The sequence below is a fragment of the Pan paniscus genome, chromosome 1 (assembly GCF_029289425.2).
Source record: "Pan paniscus chromosome 1, NHGRI_mPanPan1-v2.0_pri, whole genome shotgun sequence".
NCBI classification, from domain to species: domain Eukaryota; kingdom Metazoa; phylum Chordata; class Mammalia; order Primates; family Hominidae; genus Pan; species Pan paniscus.
The window spans coordinates 48,303,124-48,320,130 of NC_073249.2; the positions used below are offsets into that span (position 1 = coordinate 48,303,124).

At 53.5% G+C, this 17,007-nt stretch overlaps 1 protein-coding gene across 1 annotated transcript in view; it reads left to right on the forward strand.

Moving 5' to 3' along the window:
- CACNA1S (calcium voltage-gated channel subunit alpha1 S) overlaps positions 1-17,007 on the forward strand; it is a 73,070-nt gene that overhangs the window by 34,968 nt on the left and 21,095 nt on the right. The window contains exons 12-26 of the mRNA XM_055109934.2: positions 476-683; positions 1,988-2,108; positions 2,981-3,095; positions 3,959-4,052; positions 4,774-4,843; positions 7,194-7,326; positions 7,996-8,125; positions 8,401-8,460; positions 10,609-10,715; positions 11,286-11,373; positions 11,657-11,764; positions 15,105-15,157; positions 15,529-15,675; positions 16,151-16,352; positions 16,803-16,961. Coding sequence (XP_054965909.1) covers positions 476-683; positions 1,988-2,108; positions 2,981-3,095; positions 3,959-4,052; positions 4,774-4,843; positions 7,194-7,326; positions 7,996-8,125; positions 8,401-8,460; positions 10,609-10,715; positions 11,286-11,373; positions 11,657-11,764; positions 15,105-15,157; positions 15,529-15,675; positions 16,151-16,352; positions 16,803-16,961 — 1,795 coding nt within the window. The remainder of the gene's footprint in view (positions 1-475; positions 684-1,987; positions 2,109-2,980; positions 3,096-3,958; positions 4,053-4,773; positions 4,844-7,193; positions 7,327-7,995; positions 8,126-8,400; positions 8,461-10,608; positions 10,716-11,285; positions 11,374-11,656; positions 11,765-15,104; positions 15,158-15,528; positions 15,676-16,150; positions 16,353-16,802; positions 16,962-17,007) is intronic.

Sequence of the window (17,007 nt, forward strand, 5' to 3'; positions counted from 1 at the left end):
AGATGGGAAGAGGGAAGGAGGACAGGAAGAGCTGTAGGGAAAGGGGTGGAAATAAGAAAGAAGGAGGAACACAGACAATCAGGGTCTTTGTGAGGTGGTGAGGGAAGTGGAGAGGGGTTCATCTGCTGGCACTATTTATCCGTCACTTGCATGAGCTGGGTACTGTGCTAAGCACAGGGCGTCGAGGGTGCACAGGAGAAAAGCTGTCCTTATTCTCACGGGGTTTCTTGTCCAGTGATGGGACCTAAAGTTAATCAATAGTCATATTAACCAGCGTGAAATTACAAACAGACAAGTGCTCTGCAGGAAGGAGAGAGTGGGCATGCAGCCATGAATCCAGGGCCTTCCAGCCCTGAAGCAGCCCCCTCCCTCTGTGTCACATCAGTCCTGAGTCTTTCCCCCAAGCCTGTCCACACCTCGTGGGCCCCAGTGAGAGGGTCTGTCTCCTCCCACCTTGTGCCTCCTCCTCCTTCAGATATTGGACGTCGCTGAGCAACCTGGTGGCATCCCTGCTCAATTCCATCCGCTCCATCGCCTCCCTGCTGCTGCTGCTCTTCCTCTTCATCGTCATCTTCGCCCTCCTGGGCATGCAGCTCTTTGGGGGGAGGTATGACTTTGAAGACACAGAAGTACGGCGCAGCAACTTCGACAACTTTCCCCAAGCCCTCATCAGCGTCTTCCAGGTAGGCTCTCCCTCTGCGTGTCCTTCCTTCTGCACGGTTGCTGAATCCTGCTTCTTGTCCTTCAAGATCAAGGTGGGCATCACCTTCTCCAGGAAGCCTTGTCTGATCTGCTGGTTGAGTGCAATGTCCTTCTCTGGGCTCCCCTATCACCTGTGCTTCTCTCCATTGTAACACTTGCTTATGGGTCTCCTTCACTGCAGCTGCACCTACTTTGTCTGATTAGTCTTTGTTTCTGGTGCCCAGCACAGTGCTGGCCTACTGCAGGATAATATGACTGGGTTAGGGATGGCCTGGGAGTCCGGATGCATGCTTTCATGTGCCACTCGGGTCTCAGGGCAAAGTCAGATAAGGGGAGCTTTTTCTCCCGAAGGCTGAGAAAGCCCCAGAGAAATGGAAACCATTTCTCACTCTGCAGGGGCGGCACAGCCGATTCACTATCAGCCACCCAAGGGAGCATGGCTGTGGCCCAGTGAGAAGCTTTCAGGGTCCCTGGCCTCCTGGAGGAGTTTTCTTAGTGTAGACGTGGAAACATTCCTCTCTGGAGTGGCCCATATTTCATGAGTGACACCTCCGTTTTGTACCAGTGAGAAAGGCAGTGTGTGATCGTCCGTCGATCCTCTCTTTCTTCCATTAGCCCCACTGGCTGTTCAGGCCTCTGGCCTTTCAAGAGACTCGACATTTCACAGGACTTCTAAGGCCAGAATAACAGGAGGCCTGGGTGGGTGAAGCACAGTGAAGCCCGGGGGTTAGGAAGAGAACAGGGAAATGGTGAGCCCACAGTCCAATTTCTTGTCCATAGAGAGCAGCAATAAGCTTCTAGAACATTGGAATAGGGGTTTTGTTTTGTTTTTTGAGATGGAGTCTCGCTCTGTCACCCAGACTGGAATGCAGTGGCACAATCTCAGCTCACTGCAACCTCCACCTCCTGGGTTCAAGCAATTCTCCTACCTCAGCCTCCCAAATAGCTGGGATTACAGGTGCCCACCACCATGCCTGGCTAATTTTTGCATTTTTAGTAGTGATGGGGTCTCACCATGTTGGCCAAGCTGGTCTCGAATTCCTGACCTCGAATGATCCACCCATCTCGGCCTCCCAAAGTGATAAGTAACAGGCGTGAGCCACTATTCCCCAGCTGGAATAGGGGTTTTGGGGACAGCAGGGGCTGGCCACCCAGACTGTGGAATGAAAAGAGGGAAGGTCTGAGAGAACCACAGAGTTGGAGGAGAACTTCGGTCAATGCGGTCCCAACAGAAGACTCTCAGGCCCCTCTGTGTTCCCGAGCCCTCTATCCTCCCTCCACACAGGTCCTGACAGGTGAAGACTGGACCTCAATGATGTACAATGGGATCATGGCCTACGGCGGGCCGTCCTACCCTGGCATGCTTGTGTGCATTTACTTCATCATCCTTTTCGTCTGTGGCAACTGTATCCTCTCGGGAGCAGGGTGCAGAAAAGAGCTTAGGGAGGGGGTGGGGGAAAGGGCTTAAAATGGGGGTCAAGGGTGTCCAGTTTCTAGGTAGCCAGGCCCTCTGGCTGGAGGGGAGCTCCCAGGCCCATGCAGTAGGGGGTAGGACATAGCAAATGCAGGTATAGCTGTAGGATAATTCTTTCTGCCAAAAAGATTAGAGACTCACAGGGGTGTTTGGCTACAGCTGGGAGGAATTAAAAGCCCAGTAAGGTCAGTGAGCCTAGAGCAGTGGGGAGGAAGGACAGAGCTTTGCTGAAGAGCATGAAGATGGTGGGACAGCCTTCTCCAAAGGTTCAGAGGCAGGCAGGGAGCCACCAGGACCCTGTGGCCGGGATGATCAGTCTGAGCGCTGGGACCAGAAGGACGGAGCCAGAACAGGCTGAGAGATTAGAGGAGCAGATATGAGGGTAAGGTGGATGGGGCCGGAGAGTTACTGGCAGTGCCTGAGCCATCCTGGTGCCTGCACCTTGGAATGTGATACTGTGGGGAGTGGGGAGGAAGGGCACCGTTGTTCCCCAACTCATGTGTGCCTCGCATGGGTCTCACTTGTTTTGCCTCACTGGCTCTCCACGCAGCTCAGTGTGGGAGCTGGGACCAGTCTGGACAGGAAACGGATGGGATTCAAGGCCACAGGATTCAGGCTCCTTCCTGGGTACTCTCAGCAGGCAGGCTTCCCTGAGGGCCTCCCACTATGTCCCTGGATCCACACCTTCCCATGGGTAGCTCTGGGAGTGGGGTTAGGTCCTGCCCACATGCAGGCAGACAGAACTCCTGCCCTGCAGGCTCCCTTCCACCTACAACCAAAGGCTCCTTAGCTAAACCCGCTCAGACATCCTGCTCAATGTCTTCCTGGCCATTGCCGTGGACAACCTGGCCGAGGCGGAGAGCCTGACTTCTGCCCAGAAGGCCAAGGCTGAGGAGAAAAAACGCAGGAAGATGTCCAAGTGAGTGCTTCCTTAGCAGGAAGGGACCTGGAATGCTCAGTCGTGGCCATGGCCTTCCGGCTCTGGACAGGGCCTCCCTGTAACCCAATGATCAGGGTCCCTGACATGGTGACACCCACCTCAGTGGGCAAACTTCTGTAACCTGCACATGGGGGTGGCTGAGATCCTTCCCTGGGGGCAAGAACAGAGACAAGTTGGCCTTCTGGACAGACAGGCCTCAGGATGTAGAATGCCAGAGCCTCAGAGCCTGGCCAGTTGGGCAGGGCTCCCCTGCGGAGGGATCCTGGGAATTCCCCTCCCAACCCTGTCACTGAGTCGCTATGCCTCTGGGCGGGGTTGGAGTTCTACATCGAACAGGCTCCCTGATGGTGCCCATGCTGCTGGTTGGAGGATTATGCTTCAAGTACCTAGGTTCTAGACAGAGTTCTGCTTCTTCCAATGCCCATGCCTACAGGAATGGGACACCCGTTCCTGTGGAGGCAAGATGGAACAAGAGGGACCAGCAATGGAGTTCAGACATTTCTAAAGAGTTGGAGCCATCTTGGGCAAACCATGCTTCCACTCTATGAATCTTGTATAAACCCAGTACAAAGCCACACTCCACCCATTCACTATCAACCAACATTAAACATGGCTGACCAGTGAGCCACCGGTAGCCATGGGCCCATGCTGTGTGTCGGGCCCTCTCACCACAGAGAAGGGACTTGCCTGAGCCCACTGCCCTTCCCATTTGGGGGCTGATGCCACTCCTCCTACAGATCCCCTGGAGCCCTTGGTGTGGGATCCTCCTGAAGGTGTTGTCAGGTTCAGCAGATCCCTGAGAACTTTCTGGTTTGGCTTCCACTTTGGGTTTTCTAACTCAGGGGTCTCCCAGACAAGTCAGAAGAGGAGAAGTCAACGATGGCCAAGAAGCTGGAGCAGAAACCCAAGGGTGAGGGCATCCCCACCACTGCCAAGGTGAGCACCTCAGGTGGGGATGTTAGAGGCAGGCTGGGGGCTCTTCCAATCCATGGTTCCCTTCATACCACAGGGTACAGGTGGGGTAGGGTGGGGAGGTAGGAGAGTTATCAGCCAGGTGAGGGCATCTCCCTGCGTACGACTGGAGGGAGAGCCAGCGAATCCATCTCCAGGGACTCCTGCACTGAGAGGCACAGACCTCCCAATCTGGGAACCAGACTTCTCCAGCGTAGCAGCTTCCCACTCCAGACCAAGGAGGTATTTCCTCTCCCTGACACCCGCTGTTCCACTGAGAGGCCCAGATCGGCTTCCACCATTGCTAGCCCTGCCCTGCTCATTCCCATCTGGCTCTGCTCACCATTCCTGAAAACTGAGGAAGTGGAGTTCAAAAAGTCAGGGAACTGGGCACAGAGGGGCTCGAGGTCCTGGCCTGGGGAAGCTCAACTCCCTTCTGGAGAACCAAGCAGTGGGTGTGTGAAGATAGAGTCAGACAGGCTAGGGCGGGCTCAGGCCTTGCCCCGTGGAAGCTTTTGCAAGTTGTCTGGCCTTGCTGGGCCTGGCCTCTCATTTGTAAAATGGGGATGATCATAATATTCCCTGTTCCTTAGGCTGTAGGGATGATTAAGTGAGCTGAACGCTAACAGGCTCTCCAGTATATGCTCATTGAGGGGAAATTGCAACTTCTTTTTCATTGTTATAGTCATTGTGTTCCTTCCTACAGCTGAAAATCGATGAGTTTGAATCTAATGTCAATGAGGTGAAGGATCCCTACCCCTCAGCCGACTTCCCAGGTGAGGATGCTGGAGACTGGACTAGAGCAGGGTGCTGGGGTGAAGTAGGGGTGTGCCAGTCCTGAATTCTCCCCATGGGCGGTCTCTTGTGTGTCCCTACCTGTACCCCTCCATGTGGAGATCAGAACACCGGAGACATCCCTTCTGTGCAAATAAGCCATCTGCCAGCTTGTCTCTCTCAACAATGCACACAACAGAAAAACCCATACATTTTACTTTCATGTAACTCAGCAAGTATTTGTTGAGTGCCAGCTATGTGCCTCACTGCCAAGGACTCAGTTTTCAAGAAGCACAGGGACACGTGGGTATACAAGTCTTCCCTGCCAGTCATGCAGAATGGATCATAAATGAGGACACGCCCATATATGTCGTGATGAGGCAGATTACTCACTATCCAGGGTCCGGTAGGGCTGGGGGCCGGAAGGATACAGGGATGGATAGAACCATGGCAGGCAATGTGGGAAAGTCCAAGAGGAGGAAACAATGGTGGGGTAGGGGGAGCATGGATAAGAAACAACCGTGGATAAACCACAAACATCTCATAAATGCAAATAGCCAGTGACTGCTGCAGAAATCCCATTTATCTGGACCAAGAAGAGGACAAGCAGAACCAGGCTGAATTAATCTTACCAGGCCACCTGGCAGAGCCCTGGGGCCCAAGAACTCTCTGAGTCCTGGGTCCTTCGGAGCACCGGGTCAGTGGGGCAATTTTAGATCTCCTTGTCCCATCAGCTGATCAGCTACTTGTATGTCTACTTATGGAATCAGCTGATTAGCATCTGTTTGCCCCAGTGACTCTAAGCTCCAGGGGGACTTTTGTGTTCCACACAGCACAGTGTTTGGCTCAGAGGAGGCACTCAATAAATTGAATGAATGAATGCATGAAAGAATTTTGCAAAGTGAAGTATGGGGAGAATGGAGCTGGTACAAATAAGAATAATGAAATTTCTCCAAATATCTACCAGCAATGAATATTTGTGTTTTAGAATAACTCATTTTGAGTTGTTTCATCTAACAGTTATCACCTCTTAGATGGCAGTGACTTGTGTGCAGGTGAGATGGTGGCTGACAGGAAATCTGAGGTCAGGGACAAGGAAGGGGCTGGAAAGAAGTAAGGAGAGGAGGGGTAGAGGGGGTGTGGGCTGGACAGCAGGAAGAGAGTCTTACCAAGGGGACTGAATATGTTTATATCCTGCTTCTTTCTAAAAATAGTTTGAAATGGCTTACAGCAAAAGATATGTGCAACGAAATTAACAAACTGGGCATAGGTGAAGGAAGTAAGAAGGCGGGGGAAAGATGCAAATATGCTAACTCGAAGAATTAATGGTCTCTGCGATTAAGCGTGAAATGTGTCTCTGGGGTCTGTGGCAGGCTGGGCAAGACAGAAAGTGTCACGTTAGGACACTCATTCCAAGGAATAAGAGTTCTAGCTTCTCGGGGGAACAGAAAAATTGGAATGTGACTTGGTGGATTTGAGAACCCCTACAGGTGGCCATGATGGAGACAGTAGAGTCCAGTAGCTCTTGGCTTCCCTCAAGGCCTCTGCCAGGGGCCAGGAGGGTTAGGGAGGAGGTAGCTGTCAGGGGAGGGAACCAAGAGAAACCCCAGCTTTGAATAGTGCCCCCACCGTCTGATCACGGGATTCTCCCACGCTGGGAGCTGAGGATTTTGGGTACTCAGCTTCCTCTTGAGGTCATGAGACCCAGTGAATGTGCTTGGAATGTCTGTCTCTTCATCCCCTATCCCCTGCCTGCATCCTGGGGACTGGGTGAAGCTCAAGAAATTCTGATTGCTTTTTTCCATGCTGGAAGAAGCTTCTCTGTGAAGTTACTATTTTTAAAATCCTAGCCCAGGAGAGGATCACAGAGCCCTTTTATTTCAACAACCCTCCTGCCCCTTGTCGGTTTCACAAATTGGAAACTGACGCTAAGGAAGGGCACAGACCTTCCCAGCACTGCACAGCAAGTTAGACGCAGACCTGGGACTAGGACCCAGGTCTCCTCTTCTGAAGCAGGGTTTCCCACTCCATCCCCCAGCCTATGGATATTTGAGGCTGTGTGGATTGAGCCTTGAGACACAACATGCAGCCACAAAGTTACTTGGGCTTGCTCCTTGCCCCACTTCTGGAAGGTTGTGGGCTTCCCTTACCTACCCTTGACGCTCAAATCTGCTCACTGTGAAGAGAAGGAGATGCCCGGGCTGGACTCTGCCAAAGCCCTAGGGTCCCAAGTCAGCCTGGTACCACCTTGCTTACTGGCTGCAGGGGCTCCTAGAAGGGCTCTGAGCACAGAAGCCACGGGCATAGCAAAGCATGGGAAGACACCCCTAATTCCTCCCTCTCTCCCCACAGGGGATGACGAGGAAGATGAGCCTGAGATCCCACTGAGCCCCCGACCACGTCCCCTGGCTGAGCTGCAGCTGAAAGAGAAGGCCGTGCCCATTCCAGAAGCCAGCTCCTTCTTCATCTTCAGCCCCACCAATAAGTGGGTGCCCCTTGGCTGCTGTGGGGGTGATTGATGTGGCTCTCATCTGCTTCCCTGCCCTAGAAAAAACCCTGTCTGACTCTCCATGCCTACAATTATACTATGAGAAACTCAGTGTTTTAGCTTAAGATCTTGTGCCCTGTTTAAAATGCTAGTATATCTGGGAAAAGTAATGCTTTAAACCCAATCAGTTATTTACACCTAAGAGGGACCTGTTTATTGATTCCTTTCTGAGAGAAGAGCTTTAGACAGGTCAAGGGGGAGAGAGCAAGGGAAGCTATAGTTTTTATCAGGTTCATAATTTTACACCTTTAAACTATACACAGGCCATAGTCTCTGTGGAGTTTCATCTGTCTGCCTCATGGATAGAGACCAGCCTGTCCCATTTTCATTTGATGGGAAACCTCAGGGTGGTGCCATAATTGCAGGAAGGGGCAGGTGGTGGGAGGGGCTTGGCTGGGAGGAGGAACTAAGGCTTTAGAAACAGAGTGAGAGGTCAGGGCGCCCTGTGTGTCCAGCCAGAGGACCCTACAGGTGCAGGGCTGCACTTCTCTGCTGGCCAGGGAGGAGCAGGAGGTGTATTCCATGTTCGTCCGCAGGATGGAGCTGATGAGGCCTGAGCCTCCAGCAGCTCACAGCTCCCCTGCCCTCCCTACCTCGCCCCACCAGGATCCGTGTCCTGTGTCACCGCATCGTCAATGCCACCTGGTTCACCAACTTCATCCTGCTCTTCATCCTGCTCAGCAGCGCTGCACTGGCTGCGGAAGACCCCATCCGGGCTGATTCCATGAGAAATCAGGTGACGGGCCTCACCCTCTCTGCCACTCAGCACCCTTGCCCCCTCCAGCCTCAGTCTGGTGCCCAGGGTTCAGCTGTATCCTCTATGTGGCTACAAGCATCAGAGTTTCTTAGAATTCAGTTCCTCAGGGATAGGACTGCCCACTCCACTCCTTCTGAACGGCACAGGCTGGGGCACAGAATGGCTCTGACTGCCTGCTTTATGCTGCTGCTGCTGCTGATACTGTTGCCCCCTCCTCCTCTCACTGGCTGCTCCCGCCCCTGCCCTGTCCCCAGATCCTTAAACACTTTGACATCGGGTTCACCTCTGTCTTCACTGTGGAGATTGTCCTCAAGGTGAGTGAAGGCTGTGGGGCAGCCCTGGGGAGGGAGTTTACCTGATGTGGCTCCAGCTTACACACACTGAACTCAGGGGCTGGAGAGAAGCAGAAAAGAGGTGGAGACTGGCAGGAAAGACTCATGGGACCCAGCACACCGGCAGGCCCACAAGTGTCTGGATGGAGGGCTGGAAAGTAAAGCCCAGCCAGCCTGTGGCTCCCCCATCCACAGAGTACAGCCCATGTCTTGAAGCCTCAGGCATTTTTCTTTTTATTTTTTCTTTTTATTTTTTCTTTTTAGATGTCGTCTCACTCTGTCACCAGGCTGGAGTGCAGTGGCACTGTCTCAGCTCACTGCAACCTCCACCTCCCAGGTTCAAGCGATTCTCCTGCCTCAGCCTCTCAAGTAGCTGGGATTACAGGCGCCTGCCACCACACCCAGCTAATTTTTTGTATTTTTAACAGAGACGGGGTTTCACCATGTTGGCTGGGATGGTCTTGATATCCTGACCTTGTGATCCGCCCACCTCAGCCTCCCAAAGTGCTGGGATTACAGGCATGAGCCACCTCGTCCAGCGAACTCTGGCATTTTTCTTCCATACAGTTAGTTTAAGAGCAGACCTGGTGGCCGGGCGCAGTGGCTCACGCCTGTAATCCCAGCACTTTGGGAGGCCGAGGCGGGCGGATCACCTGAGGTCAAGAGTTTCAGACCAGCCTGGCCAACATGGCGAAACCCCGTCTCTACTAAAAGTACAAAAATTAGCCAGGCATGGTGGCAGGCACCTGTAATCCCAACTACTCGGGAGGCTGAGACAGGAGAATTGCTTGAACCTGGGAGGCAGAGGTTGCAGTGAGCTGAGATCATGCCACTGCACTCCAGCCTGGGTGACAAGAGAGAGACTCCATCTCAAAAAAAAAAAAAAAAAAAAGAGCAGAGCCGGGGAGCTGTGTGATTTGTCGTCCCTAGACCTCTCTTAACAGCGACTGGAAAGGCCTTTTCCTCCAAGAGTCCCCAGAGAAGTGACTGCTGCCCTGAGCTGGGTTCCTGGCAGCTCTGCCCTATCACGCCTTTTCCACACCTTATCCACAGCACGTCACTGCTCACCCATTCCCAACACAGATGCACGGGGTTCCAGCCATCCTGGGGGTGGTGGGCTCTGGGGGCAGAGGGAGGACCCATCTATAACTGAAACCCAGTAGCCCCAGTGTGCACATTCACGAACTAAGAGAGGAGAAGCTAGCCAAGCCCCAGGAACAGGCTCAGAGCAGGCTGTGGTGTGAAATCAGGACAGTACCTTATTTCGGGGCCTCAACTATTGAAGGAATTGAGTAGAGGGAGATGGTGGCTTCCTCGAAGTCAAGAAGTTTGTGGAGTTTGGGGCATGAGAGCCAGAACTTGAAGTTGGACAGGCCTTCACTGGGTAGAGATAGCTAGGGCGGCCTAGGACAGACAGTAGCAAGTGCATTATAAGGAGATCTGGGGACATTGTCAGAGAGGCTAAAGTGGCCCCTTTGGGCTGGGATATATTGCACATACAGGAGGCCTGGGTGCCGAGTCTGGGAAGGCAAATTAAGACAAAATCATATAGGTCCCTGAATGCTGGGAAAGGTTTCAACCCTGTTCGATTTTAAGGGCAAAATGCATTTGTGCAAAGGCATGGGAGATTATTAGAGAATATATCAAAGAAGCTGAGAGGGGAGCAAGAAGGCAGGTGATGGGAAGGAGGTGGAGAGGGAGGAGAGAGGGCCTAGGACCCCTAGAGTCCTGGAGGGCTTGTTCAGCCTGACTTAGCAAGCCACAAGGCAGAGGGGATTGCCCAAGAAGCTTTCCAGGAAGGAGAAGTTTTATGTCCCACAGGAGACAGTAGGGCCAGGGCTCCCCCACTCTGTGGCCCCATGGGAAAGGAGACCCAGGGTTCCCTATGGCATGTAAAGAAAGAGACTTCTGGCCCAGCTGCCCGTGAGAAGTCCTCACATTTCAACAACTGCGAGCAGATATAGGAAATGCATTTAGGCCACTGCAAGGAGTTGAGTGAAATATAGAGATTTCTGGAAGGCTATTGCCTCAGTAAGTGCTCTCCTGAGCAGAGGCGAGAAGCCCTTGTCTGTGGGAGACAGGCCTGTTCTCCAAGCTCCTCCATCCAGGCTGCTGCCTCTTTCTCCCCAGATGACGACCTACGGAGCCTTCCTGCACAAGGGTTCCTTCTGCCGCAATTACTTCAACATGCTGGACCTGCTGGTGGTGGCCGTGTCCCTCATCTCCATGGGACTTGAGTGAGCAGCGGCAAGGGCCAGCCCTGGGCACAGACCACCCTCTGCTCTGTGCCAGGGCTTTGTAGTGGGAGTCCCACCCATGTTGGTGGGCCCCTGCCACAAGAGGAGGGTCTCTTGGGGCCTCCGATGGAGGCAGGGGGTCCTGTGGGTTGTCACCAGCTGGAATGTGGGTTGCCACCAGTGAAGTGGGCAGCGTTCTGTTCTAGAGACTGGCAGGAGATGCAGAGAGGAGGAAGTGGTCCCTCCCTCCCCGACCCTGTGGGGAGCACAGCCCCTGCCTTTGGGGTGCTCACCGTCTGACGGGAGGGACGGAGCCTCTAGCCACCCACAGGGGAAGGCTGTCTTCTGCTTCATGACACACCCATGAGAGCATGGTCCAGATAGCAGGGGTGGCTGTGCCCTGGAGTAGGGCACACTCTCACAGCTGGAGGAAAGGGAAGGGGAAGGTGGGAGTGTTTTCAGGCAGAAGGGCAGCTGGTGTGGAGGGCAGGATATGGCTGGAGGCTCCACCGCAGACTAGGCTGGCTGGAGCAGGCTGCCCTCAGCCCCCTCACCATTGCCGCCCCCCAGGTCCAGTACCATCTCCGTGGTGAAGATCCTGAGGGTGCTGAGGGTGCTCCGACCACTCAGAGCCATCAACAGAGCCAAGGGGTTGAAGGTGAGAGAGGGCCCGGGCAGGAGCCCCAGAGAGGAATGGGAGGGGTTACAGGGGCCTCCTCACTCCAGAAACCTCAGCCCAGCCATGGCTGGGACCCCTGTCCCATCTCCCTGGGCAGATAGGGGTAAGGATGAGGCTAGGGTAGCTATGCTTCCCCACCAGCCTTTCCCCACCTCCAACTCATCAGGAGGCAGCAAGTCTTGCACTCCTGGGGTTTCCTCAACTGGGCTAGCAGGGTTACTGTGGGTGCACCCCCAGCCCCCATTGGCCCCTCTGTCCCCAGCACGTGGTGCAGTGCATGTTCGTGGCCATCAGCACCATCGGGAACATCGTGCTGGTCACTACCCTCCTACAGTTCATGTTTGCCTGCATCGGCGTCCAGCTCTTCAAGGTGAGCCCCAGCCTGCGTGAGCAGCTCCCCCTCCCGCTCCCAGCCCTGGTGCCCACTCTCAAGCACAAGGAGCCCCACATTGTGAAAACAGATGTCTTTGAATGCACAGATTTCCATATGAGTATATTTTATTTTGAAAAATAGGTCTTCACCACACCAAACACATAAGTTTGCAGAAAGCCAGTAAGACATCGTTACATTTAAATAGCACCTTGAGTTCCACAAAAGCAGCCCAATGATAATCTCAGAAACAGTCAATGGGCTTCTAACACTACTGAAATGGTAGCAGAGGGTCATGTGTCTACTGAGTTGAAATTAAAATACAATTCAAGCCCCATCTCTTAAAGCTATTGTCATGCACTTAGAATTCTATCAAACAAAACAAGAAAACGGTTAGTTTGATGTCCATCTTTTAAATATGACTATGAAACTTCAATCTATAAATACAACTCTCCTAAATCAAACTTTTAAGAGACAGCCATCTTTCAATGATGGTTAATAGCTTTAAGAGATCTAATAAGCTAAAATGAAAACCTGACAGCAACTATCTTAAGCTCTTTTAAAAATTAAATACACAAGCAACACAACACATTATTGAGACTCAAAGTGAATTTGCTTCAACTGAATGCACAGAGTTTTAAGGCTAATATATGGCAAGTCCAGATCCAGTTTCCTCAGTGACATCCATCCCGGGCCTCTTGGTTGACTGCTGACCACTGTTGCCATTGTATCTGCTCTCTCCCTACCCCACGTGGCTTTTCCTTGGGGAGGGAGGCCCCTCCTCCCAGGGCCCTACAGCCATTCTTCTCCCTTCCCACCCTTGCCCGCTTCCTCCCATCCTGCCAGGCCTGTGCCAAGCATACGCCCTATCCCAGCCCCACACTCCGCCTCCGTCAGTGCAGCTGGGCTGCGGCAGCCCATCTTCCTAGCTCGTATGTCTGGCATCATCCACATCTACCAGGAGCCTCTAAGGCTGGGAGTTCATCATCTCACATCCGGAGCCAACCTTATACTTTTCTCATTTTCCTAGGAGAACACAGCTATTCAGTTCCTCTCTAGGAATTAGCCCTACAAAGATGTCCCTCCCACAAACCCTGATTTCCGGATGTCTCTGGCTCTCAGATCATTTGCAGGACAGAGAAATTGATTCCTAAGTATACACCAACACCCTTGATACTTCCTGCATGACCCAGCTGCTCCTCCTATCACCAAAGCACGATCTTTCAAAGTCATAATTACATAACCTCAGTCAGTCTTAGACATGAAATGTCATCATCTTACAATCATTCATTCATTCAACAAACATGTATGGAGCATGTTTTCCATACTTGAGCCAGGGCCTCTGCTAGAGCTGAGGGCCTTACAAGCCAAATCCTCCCTGAGGGCAGGGAACAGGCTCTGAGAGAAGCAGCAGCGTGGAGCCCCCAGAGAATCTTCGCAGGGAATAGGTCTTGTTGGTCCCTGTCCTGGAGGGATGGGAGGGATGGGAGTGTTTATTGTGTCTGGCCACTCTGCCAGCTGCGTGCAGCCTTCTCCCCCTGGCCCAACTGAGGGCTGTCCACCTCCTGCTCCCCAGCCCCCTCCTCTGCCAAGCTTGGGTCCCCAGAATCCCCTGAGGGCAGTGTCTGTGTCTGCCTCATCCCTTTGCCTGGCCCCCTGCCCAGGGCCTGGTGCAGAGGAGGCCCACCAGACACGCTCCCTGAAGGAATGAATGAGCCGCTGCCCTCCCTTTGGCTTCCACGTCCCTTCCAGACAAGCAAGAGCAATTGCTTGTCAACACCCAACTCTCGCCATGCTTTTGTCTCTCATTAAAAGACCCCCAGCTCCTGCCTTCCAGGAGGTTCTAGAAACATAACAGTTCCAGTTGGCATTTGATGTCGCATTTGACTCTGTGGAAACACCACGTGCATTCCACATTATAGCAGAGTCAAGCTTTGCTTTCCATAGTAAATTGGGCATTTGGTGTTAAGTGCCCAGACCCTGCCCAGTGGCAGCTCTATCCACTCTCTGCTTACCCCCAGTACCACCCGCCTCACCTTCACCTTCTGCTCCAGCAACCATAAAAAGGGCATGTGATAGGAACAGCACAGACCTGTGTGGCAGGGGCAGTGGGGGGCAAGGGCCAGCTGTGTCTTCAACTAGTGCTGTGTCCTTGGCTGAGGCAGTTTCCCTATCTGGGTCTTTGAAGGAACTGCACCAGAATCCGTGGATCTCAAGCCTGATTTAGCCTCCTTAAGACCTAGCCATCCTGCTGGACGCGGTGGCTCATGCCTGTAATCCCGGCAATTTGGGAAGCCGAGGCGGGCGGATCACTTGAGGTTGGGAGTTCAAAACCAGCCTGACCAACATGGTGAAACCCTTTCTCACTAAAAATACAAAAATTAGCTGGGCATGATGGCACATACCTGTAATCCCAGGTACTCAGGAGGCTGAGGCCAGAGAGTTGCTTGAACCGGGGAGGCGGAGATTGCAGTGAGCCGAGATCACACCACTGTACTCTTGCCTAAGCGACAGAGTGAGCAAACAAACAAACAAAAAAAAAAAAAAAAAAGACCTAGCCATCCACTACTTTCCTTCAAACATGTTGCTCAGGGCCCCAATCTGAGACACAGATAAAAGGAGTAACTGCCACAATGTGCACATGTACCCTAAAACTTAAAGTATAATTTTTAAAAAAAATTCTATAATAAATAATCTGCAAAGCCTTGAAAAAAAAAAAAAAAGGAGTAACTGCTCTGGCCAAAGTCAGTGCAGAGGAGCACAGAGACCCCCTACCTGGGCCTTGGGCTGGGACATGGGACCCCGCTTGACTCTGAGACAAGTTGAGTCATCAGAGCCCAGCTGGGCTCCAACTCTGCTGCTCCCGCCCCACTGGCAGGAGGATGGAGGTGGGAGGTGGGCAGCCCCTCCTCCTTGTTCCATAATGGGAGACCACAGAAGGCCTCCTGCAGCAGTGGGGGAGGTAAGGGGCTCAGAGGCTCAGCTCCCCGAGGGAGGGGCAGGGGCCAAGCTGCACTCATGTCCATCCCCTCAGCCCATCAGGGGGCACTCAGTAAATGCCTCTCTGAGGCACTGCCTTCTCGGTCTTGGCAGCATCTAGGCTGGGTGGGGAAGCCCTGGGGGAGCTGTGGGAATGAACGATGGTGAAGAAAGGAGGCTGCTCTGGGGCCCTGCCCCAAGGGCGAGTTCACGCCTCTGAGAGGAAGAGATGGGCTTGGGCTCCTTTTTTCAGATGCCTGCCTTCCCTCCCCCCTTCCACTGTTCACTCCCAGAGCCCACTTTTCTATCCTGTTTCCATGACAACATGCCTCCCTCCCTCCCTCCCTCTTCCTGGCTGCAGGGGAAGTTCTTCAGGTGCACCGATTTGTCCAAGATGACAGAGGAGGAGTGCAGGTACATGGGGCAGGGAGCACAGTGGGACGGCCACGGGGCAGGGAGCTTGGTGGGACAGTCACGGGGCAGGGAGCACTGTGGGAGGGTTACGGTGACGGGGCAGGGAGTGTGGCAGGACGATCACAGGACAGGGGACTGTGTGTTGGTGGATGACGGCCCTTCAAGCTGGAAACTGAGGAAGCTCAGCCTTTAGGCTTAGGAGGGACACTCACAGAGGCCCCTTTCCTCGGACTCGCCCAGCGGTGTCCCCTTGGGTCCCAGATCTGGAACTTCATTTCTCCTGCACACTCCCCACCCAGGGCCCAGAGGATGTGGGTGGGGCAAGGCAGCCCAGCCATGCCCTGTGGAGTGACTGGGCCTCCCTGCCACAGGGGCTACTACTACGTGTACAAGGACGGGGACCCCATGCAGATAGAGCTGCGTCACCGCGAGTGGGTACACAGCGACTTCCACTTCGACAATGTGCTCTCAGCCATGATGTCCCTCTTCACGGTCTCCACCTTCGAGGGATGGCCTCAGTGAGTGATGGCTGGGGCCTAGGTCCCTCATGGACATGGTCAGGTAGGACCAGGCAGCCAGCCTGCCCTTCTGCAGCCCCCACGGTGCTACTGCTACCTGTGGCAGGCGTCCAACAAACCCACCAACTCTCTGATGGTTTGATGGTATGTTGACTGGTCACTCCAAAGTAGGCCTGACCAGGGGGCTCTGACAAAATGCACGCAGTCCCCCATGGGTGTATGCCTCTCTGCCCACAGGGCAGATTGTTAATACTGATTGATTAGGGATAGATGGGGCAACCTCTTGAAAGGCAGGGCCATTCTAGGATTGGGTCTGGTCTTTCCTGGCGCCGACCTAACTCCTGTCCCGTAACTTGATTGTTGAGAAGGCTCTCTTGGCTCTCCACAGCCAGTGGGATAAAGCCCATCCTTCCCAGCCTGACTCTCTGCCTTGTCACCCCACCCAGTCTGTCCTCTCTTCTCTGCCCACCCCCAGGCTGCTGTACAAGGCCATAGACTCCAATGAGGAGGATGTGGGTCCCATCTACAACAACCGTGTGGAGATGGCCATCTTCTTCATCATCTACATCATCCTCATTGCCTTCTTCATGATGAACATCTTTGTGGGCTTCGTCATTGTCACCTTCCAGGAGCAGGGAGAGACTGAGTACAAGAACTGTGAGCTGGACAAGAACCAGGTGCCTGGGCTGCCTGCCAGAGGTGGAGGGCAGAGCTCCAGCAGGCCTCCTGCTGGCCCAAGCCCTAGGTTCAGCCAGGGAAGAGAGGCCTAAGGGTGACCCCAGAACCTGCATTTGATGCCAAGCCCTAGCCTCCATGCACCCTACCCTATCTCCAAACTGAAGCAATACAAGTTGGTAGAGTGGGTCTTCTTGTGGAACCTCATGATGCCCAGAGAAAGGAAGCCCTTCAGACCCACAGTCTAGTCTATAGCACCCATGGGAATGGGCTGTGATAACTCAAGGGGAACCCAAAGCCCAACGGGATTCTTCCCCTAAACAGTTCACAGTCCTCAGCCACAGCCCCTGGCCACAGCTGCTCCTGACTTGCCCGTCAATCCCATGGATGTGGGTGTGGAGAGGGAGGGAGGGGCCTCTTGGTGCTGACCTGTCCTGTTGTATGTGTCACAGCGCCAATGTGTACAGTATGCCCTGAAGGCCCGCCCACTGAGGTGCTACATTCCCAAAAACCCATACCAGTATCAGGTGTGGTACATTGTCACCTCCTCCTACTTTGAATACCTGATGTTTGCCCTCATCATGCTCAACACCATCTGCCTTGGCATGCAGGTAAGGGCTCCCCAGGAGAAAAATGTCTGATCAGACTGGGACCTGG